At 45.9% G+C, this 27,386-nt stretch overlaps 2 protein-coding genes across 3 annotated transcripts; both read right to left on the reverse strand.

The window, feature by feature from the left end:
• Nucleotides 1–772: 772 nt before the first annotated feature.
• On the reverse strand, nt 773–6,724 carry LOC123144689 (uncharacterized). 2 transcript variants are annotated; one of them, XM_044563899.1, is made up of 8 exons: nt 6,322–6,724; nt 5,022–5,157; nt 4,453–4,639; nt 3,882–4,363; nt 3,120–3,407; nt 2,317–2,496; nt 1,250–1,525; nt 773–1,151 (listed from the first exon to the last, which is right to left on the reverse strand). In XM_044563899.1, the coding sequence occupies exons 1-8, from the start codon at nt 6,327–6,329 to the stop codon at nt 1,098–1,100; spliced, it is 1,611 nt and encodes a 536-aa protein (XP_044419834.1). In that variant the 5' UTR covers nt 6,330–6,724; the 3' UTR covers nt 773–1,097. The 2 variants fall into 2 exon arrangements, with proteins under 2 accessions (XP_044419834.1, XP_044419833.1); XM_044563898.1 differs by having other exon boundaries at nt 1,244–1,525.
• A 4,986-nt stretch (nt 6,725–11,710) lies between these two features.
• On the reverse strand, nt 11,711–14,836 carry LOC123144690 (beta-1,4-mannosyl-glycoprotein 4-beta-N-acetylglucosaminyltransferase). Its single transcript, XM_044563900.1, has 2 exons — nt 14,304–14,836; nt 11,711–13,198 (listed from the first exon to the last, which is right to left on the reverse strand). Exons 1-2 carry the CDS (start codon nt 14,373–14,375, stop codon nt 12,098–12,100), a joined length of 1,173 nt encoding a protein of 390 aa, XP_044419835.1. The 5' UTR covers nt 14,376–14,836; the 3' UTR covers nt 11,711–12,097.
• Nucleotides 14,837–27,386: the final 12,550 nt, after the last annotated feature.

Genomic DNA, 27,386 nt, shown 5'->3' on the forward strand with positions numbered 1-27,386 from the left:
CCGCACAACTGTGCATGTACGTACGCCAGCCCCGCCATTGAGGTCCACACATCACACATGCGTGCCATGTCCCCGTGCTGTGGACGAGCAGAGCTGAGCAAATCCTCGTGCGCTCAGAGCTTCAGTGGTGCCTGCCTGCCTCTGCACTTGGTCGTGTCTTGCATGCCACGGTCACCGTGGGCAGGCTCAGCCGCCAGCGAAGAATGCCGGAGCCAAAATCCACAGCCTGCTGAAAGTTGTCTCGGTTTTGCTGCATGTATCTAATCGACGGGTCACTATTCATCATCTGTTGTTCTGTCTGTTGCGTCCTCAACATTATGATTGCTTACTGCACTTGGGGTCGTAAAAAGTTTCGGAGACAAAGCACAAAATGCACAAAACACGGCCATACGATTGGCTTTCTTAAGAGCATTTCAATTTCCCTTCGGAATAGTCGCTCGGGGATTCTAGAACATTTTTCTTGATTTGCTCTGACGAGTGTTAGCTTCCTCGTATACTGAGCTAATTCCCTCAAGAATCACACGCCGCCTCAGAGGCAGCATAGGCCAAACCGGCGCGGCCAGCAGCAGCCTCGGCTGCAGCATGCCAACTGGGCATTGGACAAAGACTTGCCCTACTTTGTTTGGGTGTACTTAGTTCAAGCTTAGCAAAATACTCAAGCATACCGAAATTATAACCCTTCCAAGCAGGGTCTAAACCGTTCAAAATAGTTGGTTTAACATTATAACTAGGCGTGCAGCATTCAGCAAGGTGCAACTCACACCACATTACATACGGTTCCATCGTTTTTCATAACCAGCTTAACCAGGGCACTCCTGCAGTTACATGAACTGCACACATGGAAAGAGCTAAGTTAATCCAAGTTTCCACCACACTTTTCGCAAAAGAGGGAAAACAACAACGCTTTTACATGTCTTTTCAGTTTTCAGGAAACAAAATAGGTGTTCAGGTGTTTGTGCAGACTCTTCAATAGTCTAAAGCGTCACTGAGATACGATCGCACAGCTTCTACCTTCCAACCCGATACCAAAAATGTTGCCACCATAATCATACTAGATGGAAAAGAGATGATCTTCGATCGTCCACTTCTTTAACGATCTACATGCGCTCCAGCCAGCTGCCAAGGCTTTCCTGTGAATAGAACTGCAACCCCTGTCACAGTAGACAAGAGACAGACACGATCAGATTTATCATAACAAACATATGGGTACCACCAAAACACAAATAACAAACAATATGCTTACAGCAACCTGAAGATCATCTATCGGTGTCCCAAGGTCGACACCTTGGAGATCAGGTAATCCATTAAGTGAATAAAGGTTATTTTCAAGTCCCCCATCCCTGCCTTGGGAATAGATTGGCCTGTCAAATGTAAGACTCTTTTCATGATCGAAGGAATCCAAAACCTCATGACAGCGCAGGGATTCGTCCAAGCTAGTCCAGGCATGAGATGCCACATCAACAGCCTGAGATGCTAAACCACACCATTTCTCAGCTTCATCCATCAGGCTAACACTTTCTTCTTTCTACAGTAAATGGTCAACACACGCGCAATAAGAACACCAACAGAATGACAAACAAATAAGTTCAAACATTTTCAGTCTCAATAAGAATACAATAAAATTTCCAGGATACTGAGAAGTGCTTCATACTTCCATTGAAAACAATAATCATACAAACTCTAAATCATATATGGGTTATGATTACTATTAATTAGGTATTTGGACGTGGACTTTAAAACATGATTATGTTTCCTACCACAATCTCAATAAGAAGACCAACAGAATGACAAACAAATAAGCTCAAACATTTTCACAATCTCAATAAGAATATGATAAAATTTCCAGGATACTGAGAAGTGCTTCCATACTTCCATTGAAAACAATAATCATACAAACTCTAAATCATATATGGGTTATGATTACTATTAATTAGCTTCCAGATCGGCTAGATGCAGATCAACTTTACAAACCTAAACCATAATTGTTTAAACACTGCTGCACTTTCCTTTCTTTCTAAACATACTTAAATTTTATACCATATTATTGGTTTTCTATCAATTGTTTTTTATTCTTTCTTCTTTTTTTTGGAGAAAATGTGAATTGTTTTTACTGGTGACTGGTTTAATCAAAGGTTATGTCTACTCTAAATAGCCTTGAGGAAAGTTTGAAGTGCATCAGATGTACCGTGTACGACTACCACATCATGCACGTACGACACGTGCTACCGTGTTACAACACAAGAAAAAGACATGATCAGATTTGTCATAACAAACATATGGAAACCACAAGTTACAAACACAAACAAACATGCTTACAGCAATCTGAAGGTCTCTAGGTGTTCCAAGGTTAGCACTATGGAGATCTGAAACCTCATGATGAAGGAGAGATTCAACCAAGCTAGTCCCAGCCGGAGAAGTCACCTCAACATCCTGAGACACTAAAGAACAACATGCAGTGTTCTCAGCATCATCCACCAAGCTAACATTTTCTCCTTTCTACAGTAAATGACATATCACAAGCACACAGTTATTAATCTAAAATGGTTAACAAATCAGGCAATCAAAAACATTAGCACACACCAAGACAATGACATGACAGAGATAAGCTCAAACGTATTCACAATCTCAAAAATTTAAGATACGATTTCCAGGATATTGAGATTAGTGCTTTTGTACTTTCATTGTATAGACTAATTGTAAAAACTCTAAATCACGCATGGATAAAGATGACTATTAATTGGGTATTTAACATTTCGGGTGAGGACTCCAAAACATCGTTATGTTTCCTACCAGTCCATTGCTATTAGCTTCCAAATTGGCTAGATGCAGATCAACTTTAAACTCCTCAGTCACTTAAAGGCTTGCACTGTTATATTTTCTTTTATAAACATACAGGAATTTTATCAAATATTATTGGTCTTCTGCCAAATTTTTTTACTGAACTGGCGTCAACTCTGAGGAATTTTATCTGTATTGGGCATATGACTATATGACATCGCGCGCAGAAATATCATCACATGTGACTCATCTGGCTGTGTCGCAAGGTGAGTGAAAGACATGACCAGATTTGTCATAACATATGGGCACTAAAAATTACAAATACCAAAAGTTACACTTACAGTAATCTGAAGATCTGTAGGTGCTGTTCCAAGGTTGACATTATGAAGATCAGGCAATCCATGAAGCGCACATAGGTTCTTGTTAAGTGTCTCATTCATGAGTTGAGAAAGGATTGGCCTGTCAAATGTACTGTTTTCAAGATTGGAGGAATCCAAAACTTCATGATGACTCAGAGACTTGTCTAGGCTACAAGTCCCAGCCTCAAGTGCCACCTCAACAGGCTGAGATGATAAAGCACACCATGCAGGGTTCTTAGCATTCTCCGCCAGGCTAACAGTTTCTTCTTCCTACAGTAAATGGCATATCAGATGCACAAACTTTTACTCCAAAATATTCAATAGATCGCGCAATAAAAAAAATAGCAACGCACCAACAGAATGACAAGCAGATAAGTGTATTCACAGTCTCAATATGACTAAGAAGCAATTTCCAGGATATTGAGATTAGTGCTTCTGAACTTTTACTGTAAACAATAATCATACAAGCTCTGAATCATATACGGATTGTGAATTGGGTATCTGGGTGTGGACTCTAAAACATGGTGATGTTTTTTACCAGGCCACTTCTAATAGCCAAATTAGCTAGATGCAGAATAACTATAAACTTCTCAATTACTTAAAGGCTTGCGCTGTTGCAGTTTCCTTTTTGTAAATACATAAGAATTCTATCAAATAGTATTGACTTTATGCCAATTTTTTACTCTGAAGTGGTTTCAACAAAGGTTATATTTAATCTGAAAAGTTCACATATCTGTGATTTACCTGACCGGGATCATTCTGCTCAGTCTCACATGGACTATTCTTTGGGCGACATGGCGGGATCTTTGTCATGGGAGTTTTCGGACAAATACTTGCAGTAAATGCAGTAGATTCTTCATTAGCCATTTCTGCTTCGGACTTGTCCACCGGCCTTGTCTTCAATTGATAAAATATTTTGGAAACGACAAACTCCCCAACCTTTTCATTTTCCTCTACTCCCAGATGATACTGATGCATCACCCAGTCAGTTTTATCAGGTTTGCCACCTGTTTGTGAACCTTTGTACAGAACCAATATTTTTTTCCACCCTTTCATAACACCGTTGTCATATACGGGTTTTGATTTACCCGTTTTGTGCCATCTCACATGCTCATCAGAAGTGGTCCGATCACTGTTGCTGATCCTTCGACGCTTGCGCTGGCCACACCCATATGCATTTGAAATACTATGGAAGAAATGGGCACTGCTTCCATCTTTGTTTGTGCCTATAAAAATGAACAGGGCCTACTCAAAACATGAATAAACTAAAGAATCCAAAAACAACGTCAAATTGTCAACTAAAGGAATCCCCTACCAGGAAGATTTTCAGGATGTGAATAGCAGATCCCTGCGTCATTCTCCACAGTTGGAATAAACTCATCGATGAACATGTGAGGCTTTGAACCTCCCACACCAATTTTTTGTTCTAAATGTTCGAGCAATTCTAGATCAGACGGATCAAACTTCACACCAGCAGGCAGCCCGGGCCACTGGATAGCAACCTACAAAAAGTGAAATGCAGTGAATGTTTTTGTAGAATGTGTAACACTGTACCAACGAATGTGAGCTTAAATGAGTAGCGTTTTGCATGCATCTGTAATGCTGAAGCTTATGCGAGTTAATACAGCTCAAAGCCTTATATTGATGGAACAGGAGAAAGTTGTATAGTATTGACTGTTCTGTATTTCTTTTTTTGCTACAATCTGGAATACATCTATCTTAGAAAGCTACCAGCAGAAGAATAAATAAACTACGATGTATTCCGATAACATAAGCAGCTTTCCAGTAAGGGTACACCAAAAAGTAGAGAAGAGAAGTTTCCCGTACAAAGTACAAACTTATAAAGGTAGAAGGTGGTCGCTAAAATAGTTTACATGTACTTACATCACTGTTATCAATGATATGTTTGCAGTTTGGGCATTCCCTGCATGCTTCTGCACCGACTTCGCTTATCTGGCGATTAGAGCAGTGGGCATTCCTAACTTTCTTGGCAACACCCCTACAAGTTATAAGCCATGACCTGCATTGAAGGAAACACATTGGTGATTGGTAACAAGTTTTTCTCTTTGCAGGGATGATAACAAGTGCTTACATAGCAACATATTAATGTGAACATTATAATGTTATTTATAATGGTCAGTACATAAGACAGTGGTGCTACATGGTAAAAATGAGACTGCAGAACTTCAAGATTAATACGTCAATCAGGAAGGATATGGAAGTAGTGATAATCAGTAAGCTGTGTAACAAGACATTGGATATTTCTATTGACGCCCTTTTTTTGGCGGGTGAATTGACGCCCTCTTTACACTGTTCTTAGAAAAAGTGAAACACTGACCAGACACTATTGACTGAACAATGCTAAGAACAGAGTGATGAGACAAACAAGCTATGTGGCGTTACGGAGTTACTGATCATGTGTTTGATATCTGTACTGGCCAATTAAGCTATAACATAACAGTTATAAGCTTAGACATATTAAGATAGCGAGAACTTCCAATGTCATCACATTTTGCTCTATCAATGACTCAATGTAGCTGGGCAGGCTTTGCAAATGTACTAATGTGAACAGGATAATGTTATTTATAAAGGTCAGTACATAAGACAGTGGAGCTACATGGTAAAAATGAGACAGTAGCTTCAGAACTTGAAGATGTAATACGTCAATCAGGAACAATATGGAACGATTGACAATCAGTAAGCTGTGTGTAACAAGGCATTGGATATTTCAATTGACGTCCTGTTTACGCTGCTCTTAGAAAGCAAAACATTGACAGGACACTATTGACTGAACAATGCTACATAACAGAGTGATGAGACAAGCGAGCAACGGAGTTAACCTGATCATGTATTGGGTATATGTGTTGACCAATTAAGCTAGAACATAACTAAGCTTAGACATATTAAGAAAGCAAGCATTTTCAAGTCATCACATTCCTCTATCAATGACTGAATGTATCTGGGCAGGCTTTGCAAGTGTACTGCTGCATCGCTACAGGAAAGTTCATTTCCGGAGCAATCGACGGACGGTACAATTCCTCCCTGCCGTGGGAAAGGAGACAATCGAAGAATCGAAACTAGAGTGCTGAAATGTGGGCATCCGGAACAATCGGACAAGCCCTAAGCAACAGTGACAGAGTACAAGTAACTGAAGAAAAGGGGGTGGGGGGAGGGAGGTGGCGACCTTGCCATCGCGGCCGCGCGTACGGACGACCGATCGGAGCTGCGCGCGCGGAACGCCGCGACGATCGGCCAGCCCGACGAACCAGGATTCGGGAAACCCTAATCGGCCGGCGAGGCGCGGCGGGCTGCTGCCTGCTGCTCCGGTCGGTCTCCTCCCCCGCGCTCGCTCTGCTCGGTCGAGTGGTGCCAAGTGGCCTCTGCTCCCCCGCCTCCTCGCTGGTAATGGCGGCAGGGCAGGGCGCGGCTGGAGGAAGGGTCGCGGTAGGAGAGGAGCGGCGAGCGAGGTCGGAAGGGACGGGAGACCTGGGTCCGACGCCTCCGCTCCGCGGTTTCCTCTCGCTTTTCCGCCTCGGGAAACCCCAAAAACCCCTGCCCCGCTGCCGCAGTGGCCGTTGTGGTTTCCTTCCTTGGCAAGCCGAGCGCGGTCCCCCCACACAACACATTAATACTCGGCTACTGGACTGGGCCGCCCGTCTTCTCGAAATGGGCAGCAACGCGGCACATCTCTCGCGATAGCCCGGGCCACACCAGCCCACACTAGTAGTTAAGCTATCTGCTCACGGTTGGGTCGAGACTGTTGATCATATAAGAGTGAATTTGCATGTGTCACATCTATTCCTCTACTCCCTCCGTCCGGTGAAAACTGTACATCTAGCTTCAAAATTTGTCCACAAAGAGTGTACTTCTATCTTTTCAATGCACTTTAAAGTAGAAAAAAACACTTCTCTTTCATCACACGGTAATCAATACCAATAGCAATCTATACATGGTCTTTTTAATTTGTACATGCACTTAGCTCATTGCGGGTTAGGTAATTAAAGAGGAGAGAGATGGTGGCTTGCCCCTTTCCAATGCATTTTTACTTAACTCCGTAATTTGTCCTAAAATTTCTAAATGCACACTCTTCACCGGACGGAGGGAGTACTTCCATTTTGTGCCAATCAAAAAAGAAATACAATTCCTCTAGATTGACCCTGATGTTCTAAAAAGAATAAAAAAATTCCCTACAAAAATGTGTCCCGATAATTGTACGTTCTAAACAAAAATGTGTCACAAAAAAATTATGCGCATATGTAAAACGTTAGACTTCATTGACCTTACTCAGCTCGGAAACATAAATGTACTCATCAGTTTTCGGCCAATTTCTTCTTCTATATGCAAAAAAGACACCAATTTCTTCTTCTATATGCAAAAAAGACAGAGCTTTGTCGGTCACTAAAAGAAGTAAACCAGTTCTTCATGTGATTTTCTGATTGCATGTTTTCTTTTGGTTTTTTTTTGTGTTGACTTGCATTTTTAATTATGTTTTGGTGGTGTTTTTTTTCATTCTTATATCGTGTCGGGTTGCTATTGGAGACAATATTTGTTCGGAGAGACTAGGTTGTGTTGTTTTACAAGTTTCGGCCTTGGTGCCAGACGGTGATTGTTGTTTGAACCTTTTGCTAGCTCCTATTCCGCGCTGAAACCATGGAACTACTGCTATAACACTCACATGGGCCGGCCCATGAAGCTCTCGCTCGCTTAGCTTGGCTCGCTGCTCCTGTCGTTCGCTTACTTTTTTTTGCTCGTCCCACTACTAACTAAAGAAAAATGGCTATCTTTTTTTATTTGAAAAGATTAGATTAATTGAGATATGTTCAAGGAATTTTAAAAACACTGCCAATTCAAAAAGCTATTAATATTAGAAAACATTCATGAATTTAAAATATATTCATGGATTTCATAAAATGCTCGCATATCAAATAAATTTTCAAATTTTAAAAATATCGGCAAAATATACAAAATGATCCTTAACTTTCAAGATATCCATGATTTAATAAATTTTAATGAATCTGAAAAAAAGGGAATTTAAAAAATGTTTTTTCTTAATGTGCACAAATTTTATTAAGCGCTCACGAATTAAAATGCGAATAACTAAAAAGAAAATAAAAACACAAATTTAATAAATATGAAATCAGAAAAAAGTAATTACAAAAATGTTTTGCTTCCTAATGTGCATAAATTTTAATAAGCGCTCATGAATTAAAATGTGAAAAACCAAAAAAATAAAAACACGAATTTAATAAATAGCGATGAATAAAGTGAATTTTAAAAGTGTTTTGTCTTTTAATGTGGACAAATTTTTAATAAGCACTTAGGAATTAAAATATGAAAAAAAACTAAAAAAGGAAGAAATAAAAGTAAACAACACAGAACCGCAATCCCGAAGCAACAGAGCGCTTCAAATCAGGGGGGCTTGGTATCTCTAGATAGATTCCTGTTCCAAGCAGGGTATTCCTGTTCCAATTGATCGTTCTTTTCCGGTATGACTTGTGCACGTATGCTCTCCACATGGCGTGGCAGACTCATCCTCCGTCATGCCCCGTTCTGGCCTTCTGTTTGGCACGTAGTATGCCAGATCAAGTAAGCACAGTATTTTTCAATCAACAAGGCGTTCGAGGCGTGTGCGCGTAGACAGGTAAAAGCGCAGCACACCTCACAAGTGATTGAATCCGACCGAACCGTTGAACCCCCGGAAAAGGAAAAGGAAAAACAGGCCAACTTTTCAAGCCGGGAGCTGCCATTTGATTATTTAGGCTTAAGTAGACAACCACCCACTCGCCTCGCCTCGCAGTGGTTACTGCAACAACACGTTACGCGCCCCCGTTTAATTAGGACCGCCCTAATAATTCTAATTAAACAGGTTAACGCACCCATAAATCCCCTTTTTTGACGATAGTATAAGGAATCGGCCAGACCGTGTGTGCAGCGCGGTGCCGTCACTTGTCGCCGTCGCCGGTGGCCGACGGACGCGTGGTGCGATGAATGAACGGACAGACAAGAGCGCGGCGAAACTGACCCGGCTCGCGTTTGCTTAGCATGCAGCGCAACCGTCCTAGTCTAGCAGCACGCGGCGGAGCAGGACCGGGCGCACGCAACTGCAATTCTACTGCGCGCACGCATCTTCGTGCGTCGTCGTCGTGACGACGCAGCCGTCGCGCTCTCCTACCCGGAATGAGTCAACAGGTCGACGCCCGCGCGCGGGCAAAGAGACGCGGCGTGACCTGCCAGCGCCAGGTCAATGAAAGGAACCGCCACGCCCAGACCAGCGCGCGCCTCAAACAGACCACCGGTGGCCAACCAAGCACGATGATGGATGGCCTTGCCAAGGTTATCCCTATCCCTTCCCGGCCCGGTCCACTGGAGACGCCCATGCCACTATACCACTCGCTTCAAGGAATCTCCTCTACGATTTGCCTCCAGAGACAGCTCAGTCCGCAGGCAAAATCCCACATAAAATCTGCAATTTTTCCTTCACCGAAGACTGCAAATTATACTCTAAAATCATGAACAAATCAACTGGCCGAGGAAGCCACGTAGCAACGGAGCAAAGTCGTGTAGGGTCGCTCGCTAGCGCTAAGAAACCGCTCAGTCGCGTCCAAAAAGCCAATTTTCGTCCATTAAACCCAAAATTGACGTCGGTGGGCCAAATCAGCGCGCTAGGGTGCCCGTGGGCGCCAGGGAAAACGTTTTTGGCGCGAAAAGCCCGATGGACCCGCCGAGTCAGCGACCAGCCGCGTCTCGTCTTCCTCATCGCCTCGTTTTCCCGCGGGGAATCAATGCCAAGGCTGCCGCCGGTCAGCCTTTCATTGATTCCTCACGGGCGGCGCAGTGATGGTGCGGCGACGTGCCCCTCTCCTCCCGCCATGCGTACACACGTCTGCCACCCCTCGGCCGCTATAAAAGCCTCCCCTTTGGACGCACTCTCCTTCGCTCGCAGTCCTTCTCTCGCCGCCGACGCCCCATCTCTTCTCTCTCTCTCTCTCTCTTCTCTCCCCGCCTACAGCATCTACAACTGCCGATGGGAGAGTGATGGAGCGGCGACCAACGGCTTCGGCCGCCGCCATCTGCACGAGTGGGAGGCCTACCTCCTCCATGAGGCCAACTACCTGGCGCCGCCTGATATGCGCGTGCCAGGGCGATGGAGGCTCAGCGCTGGAGGTGTCCCCGTCCCCCCGCAGCCCGACGCCGACCGCTTCCACGGTGAGATCGCACATTCGGGCCTCCCTGCTGGAGGAGGTGCGGGGCCGCCCGGAGTACGCACAACCACGCGCAGTGGGCGGCGTACTTCCGATGCCGCCACAAGGAGTAGCTGACCTCCACCAACAATGCGCTGGTGAAGGGGCGCCACAACACCGACGGCCGCCGCCTGTGGTGGGGCGTCCTCGGGCGCACGCTCCACTTCGTCCTCGAGCACCTCGACGGCGGCAACGAGCCGCCGCTCGAGTACCCGGCGGCCCCGGCCCCGGTCCCCCACTGGAGCGGCGGCCCTTGGCTGCCGAGGCGCATGGCGGGCGGGTCCTCCTCCTCCTCCCGCTCCTCCGGTTCGCCAGTGCTCGCCAACGTCAAGGTCGAGCCCGTGGAGACGCCGCTCGAGCGACGCACCGGCGGCGGCGCCCTCGTCATCAACGAGGGCGGCGGTGGCTCCTCTGCTCCCTCCTCACGCCTCGTCAAGCCGAAGATGGAGCGAGGGCTTGTCGCCGTCATGAGCGAGCACGACAACATGGCCGCCGCCGATGAGGCCACCATGAAGTGGGCGCGCGAGGACTACGTCCGGCTGAAGATGGAGCGCCAGCGCCACGCCCTCGAGGATATCGCCGCTCGGCACCGCGGCCGCGACGAGGGCGGCGTTATCGTCCTCGAGGACAGCGACGATGAGGCATCGCCGCCAGCCAAACCCGTCCGCCATGGCGACCCAGGGCAGTGGTGCAGCAGGGATGGCGGCAGCGTGAAGGAGGAGGACGACGACGGCGGGCGGCACTAGTAGTGATTGTTTTTTTATTTTGTTTTAGATTATGTTTTCGATATGTAAAAAAGCGATGGAACGCTTAAATTTTGCCGAATTCTGTGTCTTGTTTGGCCAAATTTTGGCCGAGTATGTTTTAAAAAAACTTTTAAAAATGGCGCCTGGGCAGCGGCTGGGAAACCGATCGCGCCCACGCCGATTTTTCAGCCGGCGCGCCCCAGATGCTCTAACAGCCAATGTGCTGTGCAGCATGTTTTGCCAATCTGGCCGAGGTGGACAGGAACCCACACGGACAGCCTGTTCCCACCCACATGGCAGCACTCACAGGTCGCTTAACAACTTGCAGCTGCCAGTGATGCCAAAACAGAGTATGGATTACCCAAATCAACCTGCAGCAAACCTACCCTTTACCAAGGAAACCTGTGACTGTTGGCAAAAGATGACAGATGCAATCAATTGCACACTCCAGTGTTTTCTGCACGACAGCAACGGCTTCACATGTTAAGAGGATTAAGACACTTGACCAGAAAAACGGATGGCCCCTGCCAGCAGCGAGGCAGGCAGGACATGAACCCACCGAGTGCACATGTACTGCAGTAAATCATCAGCAAGAATAAATGATGATTATAATAATAATGTACACCACAATGTAACAATGAGAAACTGCTGCGAATGTCACTCAGTCTGTAATCTACAATATATTTTCTGAGTTCATAAATCAATCATGGAAGCAATGAATCAACAAGAGACTCAGGTTGGAAGCACATTGCTAAGCTCCTCTTCCAAAAATAAAACAAGCACGCAGCGGCCGACGGAGCATGCGCTATGCTGTCAGGCCCTCCTTCCATTGTTTTGAATTACATGGTACAAAATCATGAACCCAACACAACCGCCATTCCAACTAAGTCAGCCAGCCACTGGTATCAAATACAACCGCTAAGCCACGCTCTTCCCCAAGGGGGGCATCACATATTGATGCAAACACCAGAGGCTACCCACTTTCTCTCATGCAGTTGCCAGGAAGAAGATACCTGTACTGATCAACCTTCTCGAGCAGATAGGCGGGAAGATGAACCGCCGAATACGTACTTGGGATCGGCCCAAGCTTGGCGATGATCTCTTGGAACGTGTACTCCTCCGGAAGCATATCAAAGAGATCAGCCCCTTGGCATATCACATGCTGAATTCTTTTGGGGTTCAAGAAGTAGCTGAATCTGATCCGGTCCACATGGCTGTAGGCTTTCATTTTGAAGACAAAATCATTTATGTACCGAAAGCAAAAGCTGCAGTGCCACCCCGAGTCCGCCAGAAGGTCATCAGTCTGCCGGTAATGGGCATACCTCGTCTTCCCCGCTCGGTATCTGTGTACCGAAGCCCTCCAACTCTTATCATCAAGCATAAATTGAAATGAGTAGAGATAGTTCTTCAGCTGAAGGTGAAGTATCTCGGGCGTATCATCGCACCATCTCAACAGGTTGATTGTATGGCCACTTGGGATCTCATCAACATCCGACATAATCAACAGGTCATCGTCGGTGATTCCGGCGATCTTTAGAAGCTGGTCAAGCGCGACTCTCTGATAGGATTCCTCCACAAATGGGTTCTCCCCCTTCACAAACCTTCCGCCTATCATACCATAGGTCAACCGTGATTCAGCAAACTCAAACTTTTGGCGGTTTTCCTTGAAGTGGAGCTTCTTTTCAAGGCCAGTAAATGTTGAATTGGACTCGAGCAGCACAAATTCTGACACATACGGGCTAAGCTCGTGCCAACGGATATCAAGAATGTCGAGCTCGTTGCTGAAAAGCACCGCGTCAAAGACACGCCGTGGAGCCTCCCGGACCTTCCATCCATGCAACTTGCAGAGGTTTGCCATCGAAGCATTTTCATGATAGTAGTGAGGAAGTACTGTGAAAGGCTTCGGGGGCTTCTCCCAGATTGGTCTGAGGAAATAAGTGACCTTCTGGCCATGAACATATATGACAAAGATTATAATCGGCACACCAATCAGCAGGAACAGAAGGGCCTTTAAATCAAACCCCCGAAGTGCACACTTCAGCCTTGACATGCTCAGAACAGCCTTTGAACCATGCTGCAAATGAATACAGAAAACCATGTGAGAAATCACTCAGGCAATTGAAGTCACAAGAAGCACGAAATTGAGCTGAAAAAAAATATGCAAGTAAACACCCATCTTCTTCACACAACTATTTGAACAACAAAAGACTGTACAAACTGCAGGGATATGGAGCACACACTGATTTAACTAACTTAGGACGCCAATTCTATTGTAAATCAATTAGTAAAGCTTACGGTGTATTGCATAACTGGATTTTTTGGCTAAAGAGTTACTAATTTGTTCAGCGCAAATTGGATGGCTGTAGATGAAAACAGGGAAAACTTTAAAACCCACTCAACACGGGAAGCACAAAATCAATGTTACATTATTACTCATGGAAGCACAAAATCAATGTTATGTCATTACTCGTGGAAGATCAACCATGGCAGGAACAGGTATTCAAGTCGATTTGTGTTTATTTTGTTACTATACAAAGAAAATCAGAGACAGCATAATTCAGATCAACGGTAAGAGCAAGCTGCATACTACGTATCTCTTAACGAACTCCTTTGTAGTCTACTTTCGCAGCATGAATCCTCAGCGTGACCTGGCCCTTTTACTAAAGGTGGATCGTTTTCACGGCCGCAACTCAACCGGTTAAAGAAAAGATTCCAGGATTAGACGGAACCCAAATTCGGCCAGCTCGCGAGATTCCACCAGCACCAGAAGCAGCATCAAAACCTGGGATTACACCTAATCCCCCCATGAGTAGGACCGAAACAGATCAAAGATTCTTCTTCTTGTAAAGCAACTAAGCAAGCATCTCGGACCCGGACTAGGCAAATCTCATCGACACTTGCTCTAAAACAGAAACCTGCCGACGGAATAACAATATATCGGAGCGTGATATTGGTGGTGGAATCGAAGCGCGAACAAGAGCAATTGGAGCAACCGAAGCATGAAGCGAGCAGTTTCCAGGCCAACCAAAAAGAAATAAAAAAATAAAAAGAAGGAAAAGCAGGGGCGAGAAGGGGCCTTCTCGTGGACCAGGTAATCAATCCACCGAGAGAGCCACGCGGTGTGAGAAAGGGACAGATCTGGGGGGGTGTGGGCGAAGGGACGGGAGCGAGGTCCTCACCTCGCCGTCGCAGATGCCCTCGCAGATTCCGTCGGTCTTCTTGCAGTTGGTGTAGTAGCCGGCGGACTCCATCGCGGCAGCGCGGGCGACGGCGCTGCGACGGGCCGGACGAACGGGTCAGCAGGTGGCCTCGGCCGGGGCGCCCGGAGCGCGGGGGCAGGCGGAGGGGCGCGCGCGGCTCCAATGGTGCTCCGATCGGCCGCCGGCGGTCTCTTGGGCGCCCGGTGGCGGGCGGTGTTTTTGCGCTGGTGTCCTCGGGGTGTTGGCTAATTGTTTGTTGTCGACACGGCTCGGTTCGTGTCTCCGCTGTCGGAGTTCGTACAGGGGAGGGTGTTGTGCGGAAATACGTGCAAATACGAGGGTTGCGGACGTTTGCGCGTGGTGAGGGAGCGGAAAGGAATAGCGAGTTGAGGAGGAGGAGGAGGCAAGAGCAAGGGGATTATGGGAACCGTGTCTCTCCTCTAATTATAGCCGTTTGGGTGGTGGCCTTGCGCGTGGTTCCGGCTGTGGGTGGGCTGGCACAAGGGGAAGAGAGAGAGAGAGAGAGATGGTCTTTGTTTGTCCTCGTGCTACTATGGATGCTTGGTAGGGGCATCTCATCTCGCAGAGTTTAAAGCCCGAAATTTGTGTCAGTGTCGTGTCTTTTTCTAATCGGTTTTGACGATTTCCTTTCTTTTCTTTTCCTTCCCTTGCAAAAAGGTAATACTGGGACTGCTACGAGTAGAGCAGTATCCTCATCCGTGTTTCGCTACTTGAACTTGTCATATTCTATTCCGAGGGGGTAAATAAAGGGCTTTACAAAAACACCAGGTAACCAAAATGCAGAATTTGCCATGGTATACACGATATATTTGCCATGTGCAAAAAAGACCCCTAAAAAGCAGAATTTGACATGGTCTTATAACCACTTGTTTAGGATTAAAAAATTAGAAAGTTCGCGTTCGTTCACTCTCAAGGGAGCCTACAAAACGAAGCATTTAGTCGTTCGCTCGGGCAGAGAGAGCCAATGCTTTTGATATTTGGGCATGGAATCCGACACACCTCATAGCGGTCCGTCAGAAAATGTTAACACAAAGCGTCCGATGAAAATATGCTCTAGAGGCAAATAATAAAATAGTTATTATTATATTTTCTTAATCATGATAAAGGTTTGTTATTCATGCTAGAATTGTATTTACCGGAAACTTAAATACGTGTGTGGATAGATAAACAAAATACCGTGTCCCTAGTGAGCCTCTACTAGACTAGCTCGTTGATCAAAGATGGTTAAGATTTCCTAACCATAGACATGAGTTGTCATTTGATAACGGGATCACATCCTTAGAAGAATGATGTGATGGACAAGACCCAACCGTTAGCATAGCATATGCTCTCCCCGCAAAAAAAAGCATAGCATATGCTCGTTCAGTTTATTGCTACTGCTTTTGGAAGGATCGATACGGCCGACTAGAGGGGGGGTGTGAATAGGAGACTATAAATTTTAATCTTTCTTGTCAATTTAAGGCTTAGCGGATAAATAGGGTTCACTACATATGCAACTAGGTGAATGCAACCTATATGACAAGCAAGCTCCAAGCTAAAAATGCTAGGCAACAATCTAAGTAGCAAGCCAACAAGCATATAAAGCAAAGTAAGGTGCGGGAAAGGATTAACCACAAGTGAGACGAGGACGCGAATTTTATCCCGAAGTTCACTCTTCCTTGGGGAAGAGCTACTCTCCACTTGGAGCAGTGTCGGAGCCAAAGCTTGCGGAACGCCACCGAAGGCTCACCGTAATCTCCTTCGAGTCACCCCCAACGGATGAGCCTCGAATCACTCGGGGTTGGTCTTGAAGGCGACCACCACACATTTACAAACTTCTCTGGGGCACAGCACAAGCAAGGAATCTTCCGGAGGAACCTCTAACCGCCTAGGAGCCCATGCTCCAAGAGTAACTGATAGAGGCAAAGGTGTCCCGTCTTTCGATGAGATGATGGATATCGCTTTGGTGGAAGTCGACTTTGACGATCCGACTACGAACGTGCGATGACGTCGCGCCTTAGCAATCGCTAAACCAACTCTGAGAGGTTATTGACCAGGCCGGAGCACGATCAACCTGACCACGAGGGTCTGTTTCCTGCGAGCAAACAAAGAACAAGCAAGAAACTGAGATTGCAATCTGGATATTGCGAATATAAGATGAAAGCTTTATTGATCAAGGTGGGGTTCTGTGACGCCTTTGTCTGGTCGTTGAACACAAACGAAGTACGCGAAGTTGTAGCTATGGCGAACTTTTAATCTAAACAAAACCTAAAGTCTAAACGACGCCCTAAGGGCTGTATATATGGAGGAAGAGGGGGGAATTTCGTGGCCCTTGGGGAAGGGGTCCGAAACCAACCCTATCTCTTGTTTCCCCACACATACGGACTCTAAAAACAGCCTATGCTCAAGTATTTCAAAATTGCCACATGGGCCTGGCCCAATAATAAGGTGACGCGGCACCTAGAATAGCCTCTGGACGAAAGTTATGAAGTAGCATCTTGTATATTTCGTCCAAGGCTTCATGCACGCATTATGGTGGCTTCAACGTCCTGAAATCATCACTTGTAACTCCGTTCTTGTTCCCCATGTGCATGCCATCATCTCCATGCTTGTTCTTGCTCCAATGTTCATCCTTCTCAAAGCTAGGCCCTTCATTTGTAAGCAAAACAAATGTATCCAATTTAGGCAGCATCATATTCTCATGAACATTAGAATCATTACCAAGAAACGAAAGTACCTGGTAATTTAATTGGCGTGCGCGAGCTCTAGTAATTGGTACAGTATGTATAGCAGCAGGGGCTGTGGGTGTAACAATGGTATTGATGTCCTCATCAGTAACAAGTCAATGGGGAAGAAATGTTGCGGGGAACGCGATTTGGTTTGGTCAAGATGTAGATCGGGTCTTGCTCTCCCAATACTCAAAGTTTCAACAAGTTTGGGTGGAGGGATAGAGAGTATTGAGCAAAATGAGGTGTAGCAATGGTGGAGCTCAACAAGACTTAGGGTTAGGGATGGAGGAAGAAGAAGGGGGGATTTTATAGTGATTGCCCTGGGGTGGATGTTTCTGCCCGTTGGACCCCATGTGCACGGGCTAAGTCAGCCCCGTGCGCACGGGGTACCCAGAGAGTTACGCAGTACCCCGTGCGCACGGGGGTTCAAAGACCCCGTGCATACGGGGTACCCAGTAACTTTCTGTCATAAGCTTTCTGAGTACCACATGCACGCACACTAGGATTTTAGGTGGTAGGAATAGGTAGGCTAGTGTATATGGTTCGGCAATGGCATTCCCACACAACTTTCATCCACACAAACCCCTCTTAATAGTGCGGTCTTTCCTACGACTCGAAGCAAACAAAAAATTAAACCTTCGATTCGCCGAAAGACCACGCCTTTGACCTTTTTGAATTGGGGGGTCGCACATCTCCATCACGAAGCACTTGGAACCAATATCCTGAGATAAACTTTAGTAACCGATATTAGTTCAACTAACCACATTGTCATCACACCAAAATATAGTATAAGTGCCACTTGCACTTTCAATCTCCCCCTTTTTGGTGCATTGATGACAACGTGGTTAGAGAATGGCATAGAGGATATAAATATTTGAATAGCCATGAGACAAAGAATGATCATGGTAGCTCCCCCTATATGTGTGCGCGGATAAAATGAATGCTTGAGAATGCATCAAGTACAGACATAGGAGGCTCCCCAAGATCATTATTGTCAAGACATGAGATCAACATAATAAACCTATAACGGTGGCTAGATCTCATGAATTGGTGTGGTGAGCAAAAATCATGAGACACATAATAAGCATAAGCACGATATGATCATAGCATTAGGTCCAATAAAAAAGCTAGAGTCTCACGAGCATAAACGAGTAGCTCACAACCACACAAGTGGAAAGCAATAAAAGAGTATCTCAAGCCAGCTAAAAACAACCAACAAAGAGAAACACGAGGCTTGAGATCTCAACACACACTCAGAACACCAACACCCGCCACTTCTCCCCCTTTGTCATCAAGACAACAAAAAGGAGACAAATGGCGACACACAGACCCACTAGACAAGAGGAGGAGCACTCGAGGCATCATCATCATCATCATCATCAAAGTGCCATCCTACCATCGGAAAGGACCGAGCAGTGGCCTCACTGTCTCTGTCCTCAGACCCTGGGCCGACCTCCACACCAGCTGTAGCCCTTGCTGCCTTTTGCTCACGCCTCACAAGCTTCTCCTTGTTGATCTCCTTAATCTGATAGTGCTGGATAGACTGGCACATCTTGAACATGTTGCTCAAGGTCTTGAACAAGGACTTCTTCTCTCCTCTGGCGAAAACGGCCTCAGAACCAACAGACTTGGCCTTACCATGAGGGATCCGGGCAGTGGAGGACATGCCCGGAGTGAATGTGGCACGATCCTCAGGCATAGGGTTGCGCCCCTTCTTGATAGGCACATATGGTGCAGGAGCAGCTAGAGTCCAGTTGGAGTTGCGCTTGGGGATAGAAGTCTTGTACTGAGCAATATACTTAGTTGGGCAGACGGACTCAATCAATGCCTGAATGAATGGAGCATAGATCAAGGACTTGTTCTCTTGCACACACTGACGGAGCTCATAGAACATGAAATCCAGAACATCCACCCTCTTCTTCTGATGCAGGTACACAAACAAATCCAACATGGAACTCCGAATGTTGTGGGAATCACCGGCCTTAGGAGTGAGTGTATACCTCAAGATATGGCGCATAGTGTCATAGAGAGGCACAAGGTCTTTGATGGACCCGATGACAAACGACTTCTCCTGCTTGTAAGCGAATGCAATCTCATCCTTAGTGCATTGCCCACTTTCACGAACCCTGCCAAACTCATCAGATGCAGCCTCTTCATCAATGAATGGATACGGAATGATCTCAGAAAACTTTGCCATAGACACAGAGCATCAATGAGTCTCGGACATCCATGTGAGGGTGCGAGCAGAGTCATTGGAGAAAAATAAAGTGGTAAAGAACTGCATCGCCAGATCCTCATTGTATGGATGGTTGAATGTGACAAAAGGAATGAGGCCCAATCTCCCAAGAGCTGAGTACACACCGGGATACAGATGATCATTGTCGCGCAGACTCTCAGTGTTAACTTGCTTGTGAGGAGCAAACTTGTTCGGCTTGGTCATGAGAAGCTCATGATATACCCTTTGATTAAAATCGTTACTGAACCGGGGATCCACTCCCAAACCTGTGGCAGCTGCATACGGGTAACTCTGCCTCTCAGCCCAAAGTTCTAGCTTGGTCCACTTGGCAAGGGGCATGTTCCAGAGATCTCGCTCGCCCGGAATGGCTTGCTCAGGACTAGACTCCTCTTCTTCCTCATCCTTATCACCATGATCATCTTCCTCCTCTATCTCAGCATCACCATCGGGGTTGACATAGTGAGCATCTTCATGAGAGTCATACTCTTCCTCAGACTCACCGGAGGCCTCAACAACTGGCCGCTTGGAGGCAGCACGGCGAACACGGCCTTGCCCAGACCCCTGAGCAATGCCTTCAGACGGCTGGCGACGAGCAACCGTGAACTCCCTGGATCCTCCCTTGGCCCGCTTGCGACGAAGCTCAGCCCTCTTGTCAGCGGAGTCTAAAATACACACAAAACACCCAACAACACACAACAAAGAACCCAAATGAGTACAAGTGTTGGATAGAAGGCAAGGGGATAGGCAGATAAACAGGTGAAATAGCCCCTGGATACCCCGTACGCACGGGGGTCAAATACCCCGTGGACACGGGGGTTCCCCAGCGGCAACCACTTCCAGATCGAGATCTGGGAATGGGTGCGGCAGGGAAACCCGAGGAACTAAGCAACTGGATTCTACCTACAAAGGAGTAGCAGCCACACTAGACTAAGAAGCATAAGAAACCCTAGAACTTAGAGAAATTGATACGCATCCATGGAGAAAAAGGAAGAAGAGGGGGAAGGGACCAACCGGAGGAGGAGCCCATCCCGAAGAAGATCCATGGAGCAAGGAGCCTGGAGGAGCTCCGACGAGCGGAGGCGGCGCTGGAGGCTTTGTGGGGAGTGGAGGGGGCAACTGGGTGGGAATGAACCCAAGCCCCCCCATGCCCCGCCACTTCAGGATCAGAAACCGCAGACCCCGTGCGCACGGGCTAAGTTAACCCCGTGCGCACGGGGGTTCCGTGCGCACGGTACAGAGCCCGTGGGCACGGGGGGCCCATGCACACTGTACAAGCCCGTGGGCACGGGGTATTCAGGAATTTTGACAAGAGTTGCTTTTTGAAGGAACGGCTGAGTGTCAACTCTTACCATGTCTTCACAAAGAACTCGGTCTATGTTCCTGAATACGTCGCTAGAGAAATCCTATCACTACGAGAAGGGAATATGTGGAGCACTTACACAAAAAGAGAAAGACACAAACAAGACAAAACACAGAGAGAGAAACAGAAGAAAGCCAACACCAAAAACACACACGAAAAACAGACACAACCCTCAAGAGAGGGCGGTGGCCGAGGCCACCATGTTTGAGTTTGTTTGGTATGGCACTGCGAAGATATGAACCTTGGCCCAAGACCAATACTCATCTTTGAAGCACAAGTGCCACCTACAAGTGGCTAATGTGAAAGATTTTGTTCAATTTATGCACTTCTAGGATAAGATAACTCATGAGTTGAGCTAGGTCCCCCTAGATATGTGCCTACATCTAAGCAAGATATTACATGACTATGTGTGCATGAGCAAGAGTTTCAACCCAAGTTACTTATATCCACGATATTTAGCTCATGCCTTAACTCGCGGAATCTTGCTTCTTCAAGTGGCTTGGTGAAGATATCGACCAGTTGATTCTCGGTGTTGACATGGAGTAATTCAATGTTTCCCTTGGCCACATGATCCCTAATGAAGTGATGATGAATCTCAATATGCTTGGTCTTGCTGTATTGGACCGGATTCTCGGCGATCTTGATTGCACTTTCATTGTCGCACCAAAGAGGCACTTTGTCACATTTGACACCATAATCCATCAAAGTTTGCCTCATCCATAATAACTGAGCACAACAACTTCCGGCGGCAATGTACTCGGCTTCGGTCGTCGAGAGAGATATACAATTTTGCTTCTTTGAAGACCAACATACCAACGGTCTCCCTAGGAATTGACATGAACCCGAAGTGGACTTGCGGTCAACCTTGTCTCCGGCCCAATCCGAATCTGAGTATCCCGTTAACTCAAACGATGATCCTTTGGGATACCAAAGGCCCAAGTTTGGGGTATGAACCAAATATCGAATGATTCTTTTCACTGCCGAATAGTGGCTCTCCTTAGGAGCGGATTGAAATCTTGCACACATACACACACTCAACATAATATCCGGTCTAGATGCACAAAGGTAAAGCAAGGAACCGATCATGGAGCGATATACCTTTTGATCCGCTTCTTTACCATTGGGGTCAAGATGAAGTTGACCATTTGTGGGCATGGGTGTCTTCATTGGCTTGACATCTTGCATTTTTAATCTCTTGAGCATGTCTTGAATATAGCGAGATTGGTTGATAAAGGTTCCTCCTCTCAATTGCTTCACTTGAAAACGGAGGAAGAATTTCAACCCTCCCATCATGATCATAGAAAATTCCTTAGTCATAAGATTCTCAAACTCAATGTTAATAGCATGGTTAATGGACCCAAAGATAATATCATCAACATAAATTTGACAAACAAACAACTCTCCTTTTACCCTCTTTGTGAAGAGAGTGGAATCTATTACCCCAATCTGGAACCCTTTCTCGCTTATGTACGCCGTAAGGTGATCATACCAAGCACGGGGTGCTTGTTTGAGTCCATAGAGTGCCTTATGGAATTCATAAACGTGAGAGGGGTGATCGGGGTCTTCGAAACCGGGAGGTTGCTTGACATACACCAACTCCTTAAGAGGACCATTAAGAAATGCACTCTTCACATCCATTTGATATAATTTAAAATCATGATGAGAGGCATAAGCAAGCAAGATGTTAATGGATTCGAGACGGGCAACGGGGGCAAAAGTTTCACCAAAGTCCAAACCTTCAACTTGGGTGAAACCTTGTGCCACTAACCTTGCCTTGTTCCTTATTACTTGTCCATGTTCATCTTGTTTGTTCTTGAAGATCCACTTTGTTCCAATGACATTATGATGCTCTTTGGGTCTTTCCACAAGGGTCCACACTTTGTTGCGGGTAAAGTTGTTGAGTTCTTCATGCATGGCATCTATCCAATCCGGATCGTCAAGTGCATCTTCCACCTTAAGGGGCTCAACACAAGAGAGAAACGAGTGATGTTCACAAAAGTTTGCCAAACGTCTGCTTCCATAGATGTTCTCAGTGAGATGTTGAAGATGCTTTAGCTTGGCAGCCACTTTTTGCTCCTTAATTGCAAACTCTTCTTCACTTGGTTTTGGACTTGATGAAGAAGCTTGACCTTGAGATTGTTTTGGACTCGGAGACACCCTTCTCTTCGCAACCACAAGTTCTTGCTCATTGGGAAGTGACGATGATGAAGACACTTGCGGTTGGGGTTGATCTTGATCTTGGTCATGAAATTGAGCTTGATCTTGAGCCTCGATAATTGGTTCTTCGCCATTTGAATGATTTTGCTCTTGATCTTGCTCGGGAATAAGAGGGACTTGATCCTGTTCTTGGATAGGTACATGATCTCCTGTAGCATCTTGTTCAAGAGGTGCCGATGATGACTTCCCTTGTGGGGACTCCACAAGAGTGGCTCTTAATCCTTCTTCTTCTACTTGGACTTGGGGTGTTTCTTGTGGAAGAATGTGGCCTACCCCCATCGGCCTTATAGCTTGTGAAGGAGCCTCATCACCTACAACACTAGGAACAATTTGCTCCACACGGGAGCCGTTATGTTCATCAAACTCCACATTTACCGTTTCCTCAATGCATCCGGTGGATTTATTGAGAACTCGGTAAGCATGAGAGTTTGATGCATATCCAGCAAATATGCCCTCATAAGTTCTAGAATCAAACTTAGCTAACCGAGATTTCTTGTTTAAAATGAAACACTTACAACCGAATACCCGAAAGTATTTGACATTAGGCTTTCTCCCGATTAGGATCTCATATGGGGTCTTGTTCTTGAGCTTACGAGGATAAAGCCGGTTTGACGCATGACACGCGGTGTTGATGGCTTCAGCCCAAAGCTTGTATGGAGACTTGTACTCGTCAAGCATGGTCCTAGCCATCGCAAATAAGAGTCCGATTCTTCCTCTCCGCAGCACCATTTTGTTGGGGAGTATATGGTGCGGCATATTGATGCTTTATCCCCTCTTCACTCAAGAATTCATCCATCATGTAGTTCTTGAACTCGGTGCCATTGTCACTTTGAATTGCCTTGATCTCACAATTATGTTGACGTTGAGCTTCTTTGGCAAAGTTGATGAAGGTTTCTTGAGTTTCATCTTTGGTCTTTAGCCAAGTATATCTTGTGAAGCCATCAACAATGACAAGGCAATACCTCCTCCCTCCCAAACTATCATAAGTTGGAGGCCCAAAAAGATCCAAATGGATAAGCTCAAGGGGCCTCAACGTGGTGATGATAGTCTTCACTTTATGAGCTTTTTCATGAAGCTTTCCGGCAATGCAAGCACTACAAGGACGATCTTTGGCAAAAGACTCATTGGTCAGTCCAAGGATGTGCTCCCCCTTTAAGAGAGCTTGTAAATTTCTCATATCAACGTGGGCTAGCCTACGGTGCCATCGCCACCCCACGTCGGCCTTGGCCATTAGGCATGTTGCAAGATGAGTTTTCTCTTTTGAGAAATCAACCACGTAAAGGTTGTCTTCAACATGCCCAACAAAGACCACTTTGATATTGCTTCTCTTAAATACGGTCACATGGAATTCACCAAAATGCGAATCATAACCGGCATGGGCCAATTGAATAGTTGAAAGTAAATTGTAGTGAAGGGATTGGACAAGCATGAAATTTGAAAGTGAGGAATCATTAGAGATTACCACCTTGCCCAAACCCAATACCTTGCCCTTGCTATTGTCACCAAAAGAGATGTTTGAGGAGGCCTTGAGTGAATCAACGAACTCCACAAGCATCTCCCTTTCTCCGGTCATATGATTAGTGCATCCACTATCGATCATCCATTGTTTTCCACCGAAGACATAGTCCTACAAGAATCAAGCTTTGGTTATAGGTACCCATTTTGCAACGGGTCCTGGAGAGTTAGCAACAAGGGTCTTGGGGACCCAAATAGTTCAAGCATAATCATCAGAGTTAGTGCCAACAAATTTTGCAAAGGTATATCCATCATCTCATCTCATGAGAACATAAGATGGATTGTTCTTGCCAGCAAAATTCTTGGGAATGGCCTTGTCCCTAGTGACCTTGCCACTCCCAACAACCCCATTTCCTTCTCCTTCTCCTTGTGCCCTTCTTGCACAAACACTACCTTTTGGGGAGGGGAAGGAGTCGGACCGATCTTCTTCTTGTTGTTGTTCTTCTTTTTCTTACCATTCTTGGATGTGGGATCAAACCCAACTCCCTCCTTGGCAACACACTCCTTTTGGTTGCTCAAGAGGTCATTAAGGTTTTTCTCCCCTTGGATGCATGATATAAGCCCTTTCTCAATTTGAGCTTTCAACTTCTTATTCTCCTCTTGGAGAGAGGTGCAATCATGAACAAAGTTAGCCGTACAAGCATCATCATTTAAATCCATATGAGGTACAGAAGTGAGAGCCTTAATGGTTGTAGCTTTAAGTTGAGCATAAGATTTGGTGAGGGCAATGAGGTCACCTTTGACAACCTTGGAACTAGTCACAAGGAACTCATGTTCCTCAACAAGTCTCGTGTGATCAACTAGAAGCTTTTCAACTCTAACAGTAAGAGCATCTTTGTCCTCAAGAGCAAGTTGCAAATCATCATTGGTTTTAACAAAGTCAATTTGATGAGCCGACAAGGCTTCCTCAAGTGATGCTCTCATGACACTCTCTTCATTTAGTTCGTGCTCGAGGAGATCGACTATCTCTTTTTCCTCTATGAGGAGGTTTTCAACGTTCTCATTTAAGTCACCGCGTTCGGAAAAGTGACTTAAGGAGATCGCCAAAATGAGCATGAGCTTCACCATGAAGAGTTTTCATGAAAGCCATTAAGGATTCCTCATCATTATCCACGCCCTCATTACACTCATCCTCCACTATCTCACATGAGACATTGGGAGTGTAGATGTCGGGTTTCTTAGATTTGGACTTTGTTTTTACCTGTTTGGCCATAAGGCACCGATGAGTGAAAGGCTTGTCCTCATTTGGAGAGTCAAAGAGGTCGGTGGTGGAGGGGGAGGTAGTGGCATGCATGGCAATGGCGGTCGTGCCCACTTGATCATCATCACCGTCATCTTCATCTCCGGACATGTATTCTTCATGAACAAGAGCCTTGTCATCCTTCCTCTTTGCAAACTTGGTGAACTTCTTCTTGAGCACAAGCTTCTCGGATTTGTCTTCACGTCTCTCATACGGACAATCATGAACAAAGTGTCTTGGGCTATCATAGTTGTAGCATTTCCTTCATCCAAACGATCTTCCTTGAAGATTCTTCCCTTTGTTTGCCAGGGTCCCGGAGTACTTTTTGACTAAAAGGGCCAAGTCTTCTGCAAAGTCATTTGCCGGGCAAGAGGTGTCAACATCTTCCTCACATATCTCTTCACTCACTTCTTCATCCCTTGAGGGTTGGCTTATCACTTTCTTGGCCTTCAAGGCAAAATTGGAGTTCTTGGTTGCTTGAGAAATTGCAAAGGTCTTCTTGGACTTGGTCTCCAAAAGAACATGAGTTGAGAAAGTGGAAAAACTTGAGCCGCGGTCAACTTATGATAATCCGGGCGTTGATGTATCATCATGACCATGGTATGTTCCGTGAGAACCATAGAATCTGTGAACTTGTCCTTGATGAAGTCATCATTTGCCCAAGTGCACCAAAATGTTCTCAAGTTGAGCACAAGGGACTTCAACCTTCGATAGACCTCTTCCGTGGACTCACCCTCATTCCTCACAAAGAGATTGACTTCTTGCTTGAGCAAAGCCAATCGAGATCTTCGAATTGCTTCATCTCCTTCGAGAGCCTCCTCAAGGCAATCCCATATTTCCTTTGCGGTTTTAAGGAGAGCAATGGAGTCACTATAGTCTTCGGTCACAGCGGTGAGCAACATGTTGTGTGCAGTTGCATTGAATTGGTCATCAACCGCTTCTCTTGGAGTGAGATTTATTGGGTCCTTGGGGTTGAATCCATTGACCACAATCCACCACAGTTGAGTTGAAGCACTGCGCACGTAGGACTCCATATCTAGCTTACACTTAGCAAACGCATTAGCTTTCAAAGGGGGGGAGGCCCAACAGGATTAATGCGAGGATGTTGCAAAGGTTGAGGTGAGTAAAAGGGTTCCACGACATTGTACTTGGGAACTTGAGTATGAGCCGGAGATGAAAGAGGTTCTCTCGAGTCATCCGCATCATGAATGGCATTTGGATCAAAAGAGTTTGATGCGGATTTGAAGGCTTTAAGCGAGCATCAATTTCCTCCTTGACCAAGGACCGAACTTCTTTCAACATAGAGGATTTGAGGTACGCAAAAATTGAAAGAATATCGGCCGCGGTCAAAGGGGCAACCGGGTTAATAGGAGCGGCGGGAGCAACGACCGAGGCACCAAGTGCCTCGGGCGCGGCGGGGGTAGGTTTTGACCATCCTCCGCAATGGGTGTGCCACCTCCCTCATTCCCTAGATCGATCATATCCTCTAAGGTTGTAAAACCTTATATTAGAGCAGGAGGCTCTGATACTAATTGAAAGGATCGATACAGTCGACTAGAGGGGGGGGGGGTGAATAGGAGACTACAATTTTTAATCTTTCTTGTCAATTTAAGGCTTAGCGGATAAATAGGGTTCACTAGATATGCAACTAGGTGAATGCAACCTATATGACAAGCAAGCTCCAAGCTAAAAATGCTAGGCAACAATCTAAGTAGCAAGCCAACAAGCATATAAAGCAAAGTAAGGTGCGGGAAAGGATTAACCA

The sequence above is a fragment of the Triticum aestivum genome, chromosome 6D, assembly GCF_018294505.1.
Source record: "Triticum aestivum cultivar Chinese Spring chromosome 6D, IWGSC CS RefSeq v2.1, whole genome shotgun sequence".
Classification (NCBI taxonomy): Eukaryota; Viridiplantae; Streptophyta; class Magnoliopsida; order Poales; family Poaceae; genus Triticum; species Triticum aestivum.

Bases quoted from the DNA above. Each gene is read 5' to 3' on its own strand.
- LOC123144689 (XM_044563898.1), bottom strand. The intron at 4,364-4,452 runs GTAGGGGATTCC...TCATTTTTATAG, and splicing joins ACATCCTGAAAATCTTCCTG to GCACAAACAAAGATGGAAGC. The intron at 1,152-1,243 runs GTAAGCATATTG...CTACTGTGACAG, and splicing joins TAGATGATCTTCAGGTTGCT to GGGTTGCAGTTCTATTCACA.
- LOC123144690 (XM_044563900.1), bottom strand. From the start codon at position 14,375: ATGGAGTCCGCCGGCTACTACACCAACTGCAAGAAGACCGACGGAATC. The intron at 13,199-14,303 runs GTGAGGACCTCG...ATTCATTTGCAG, and splicing joins AGGGCATCTGCGACGGCGAG to CATGGTTCAAAGGCTGTTCT.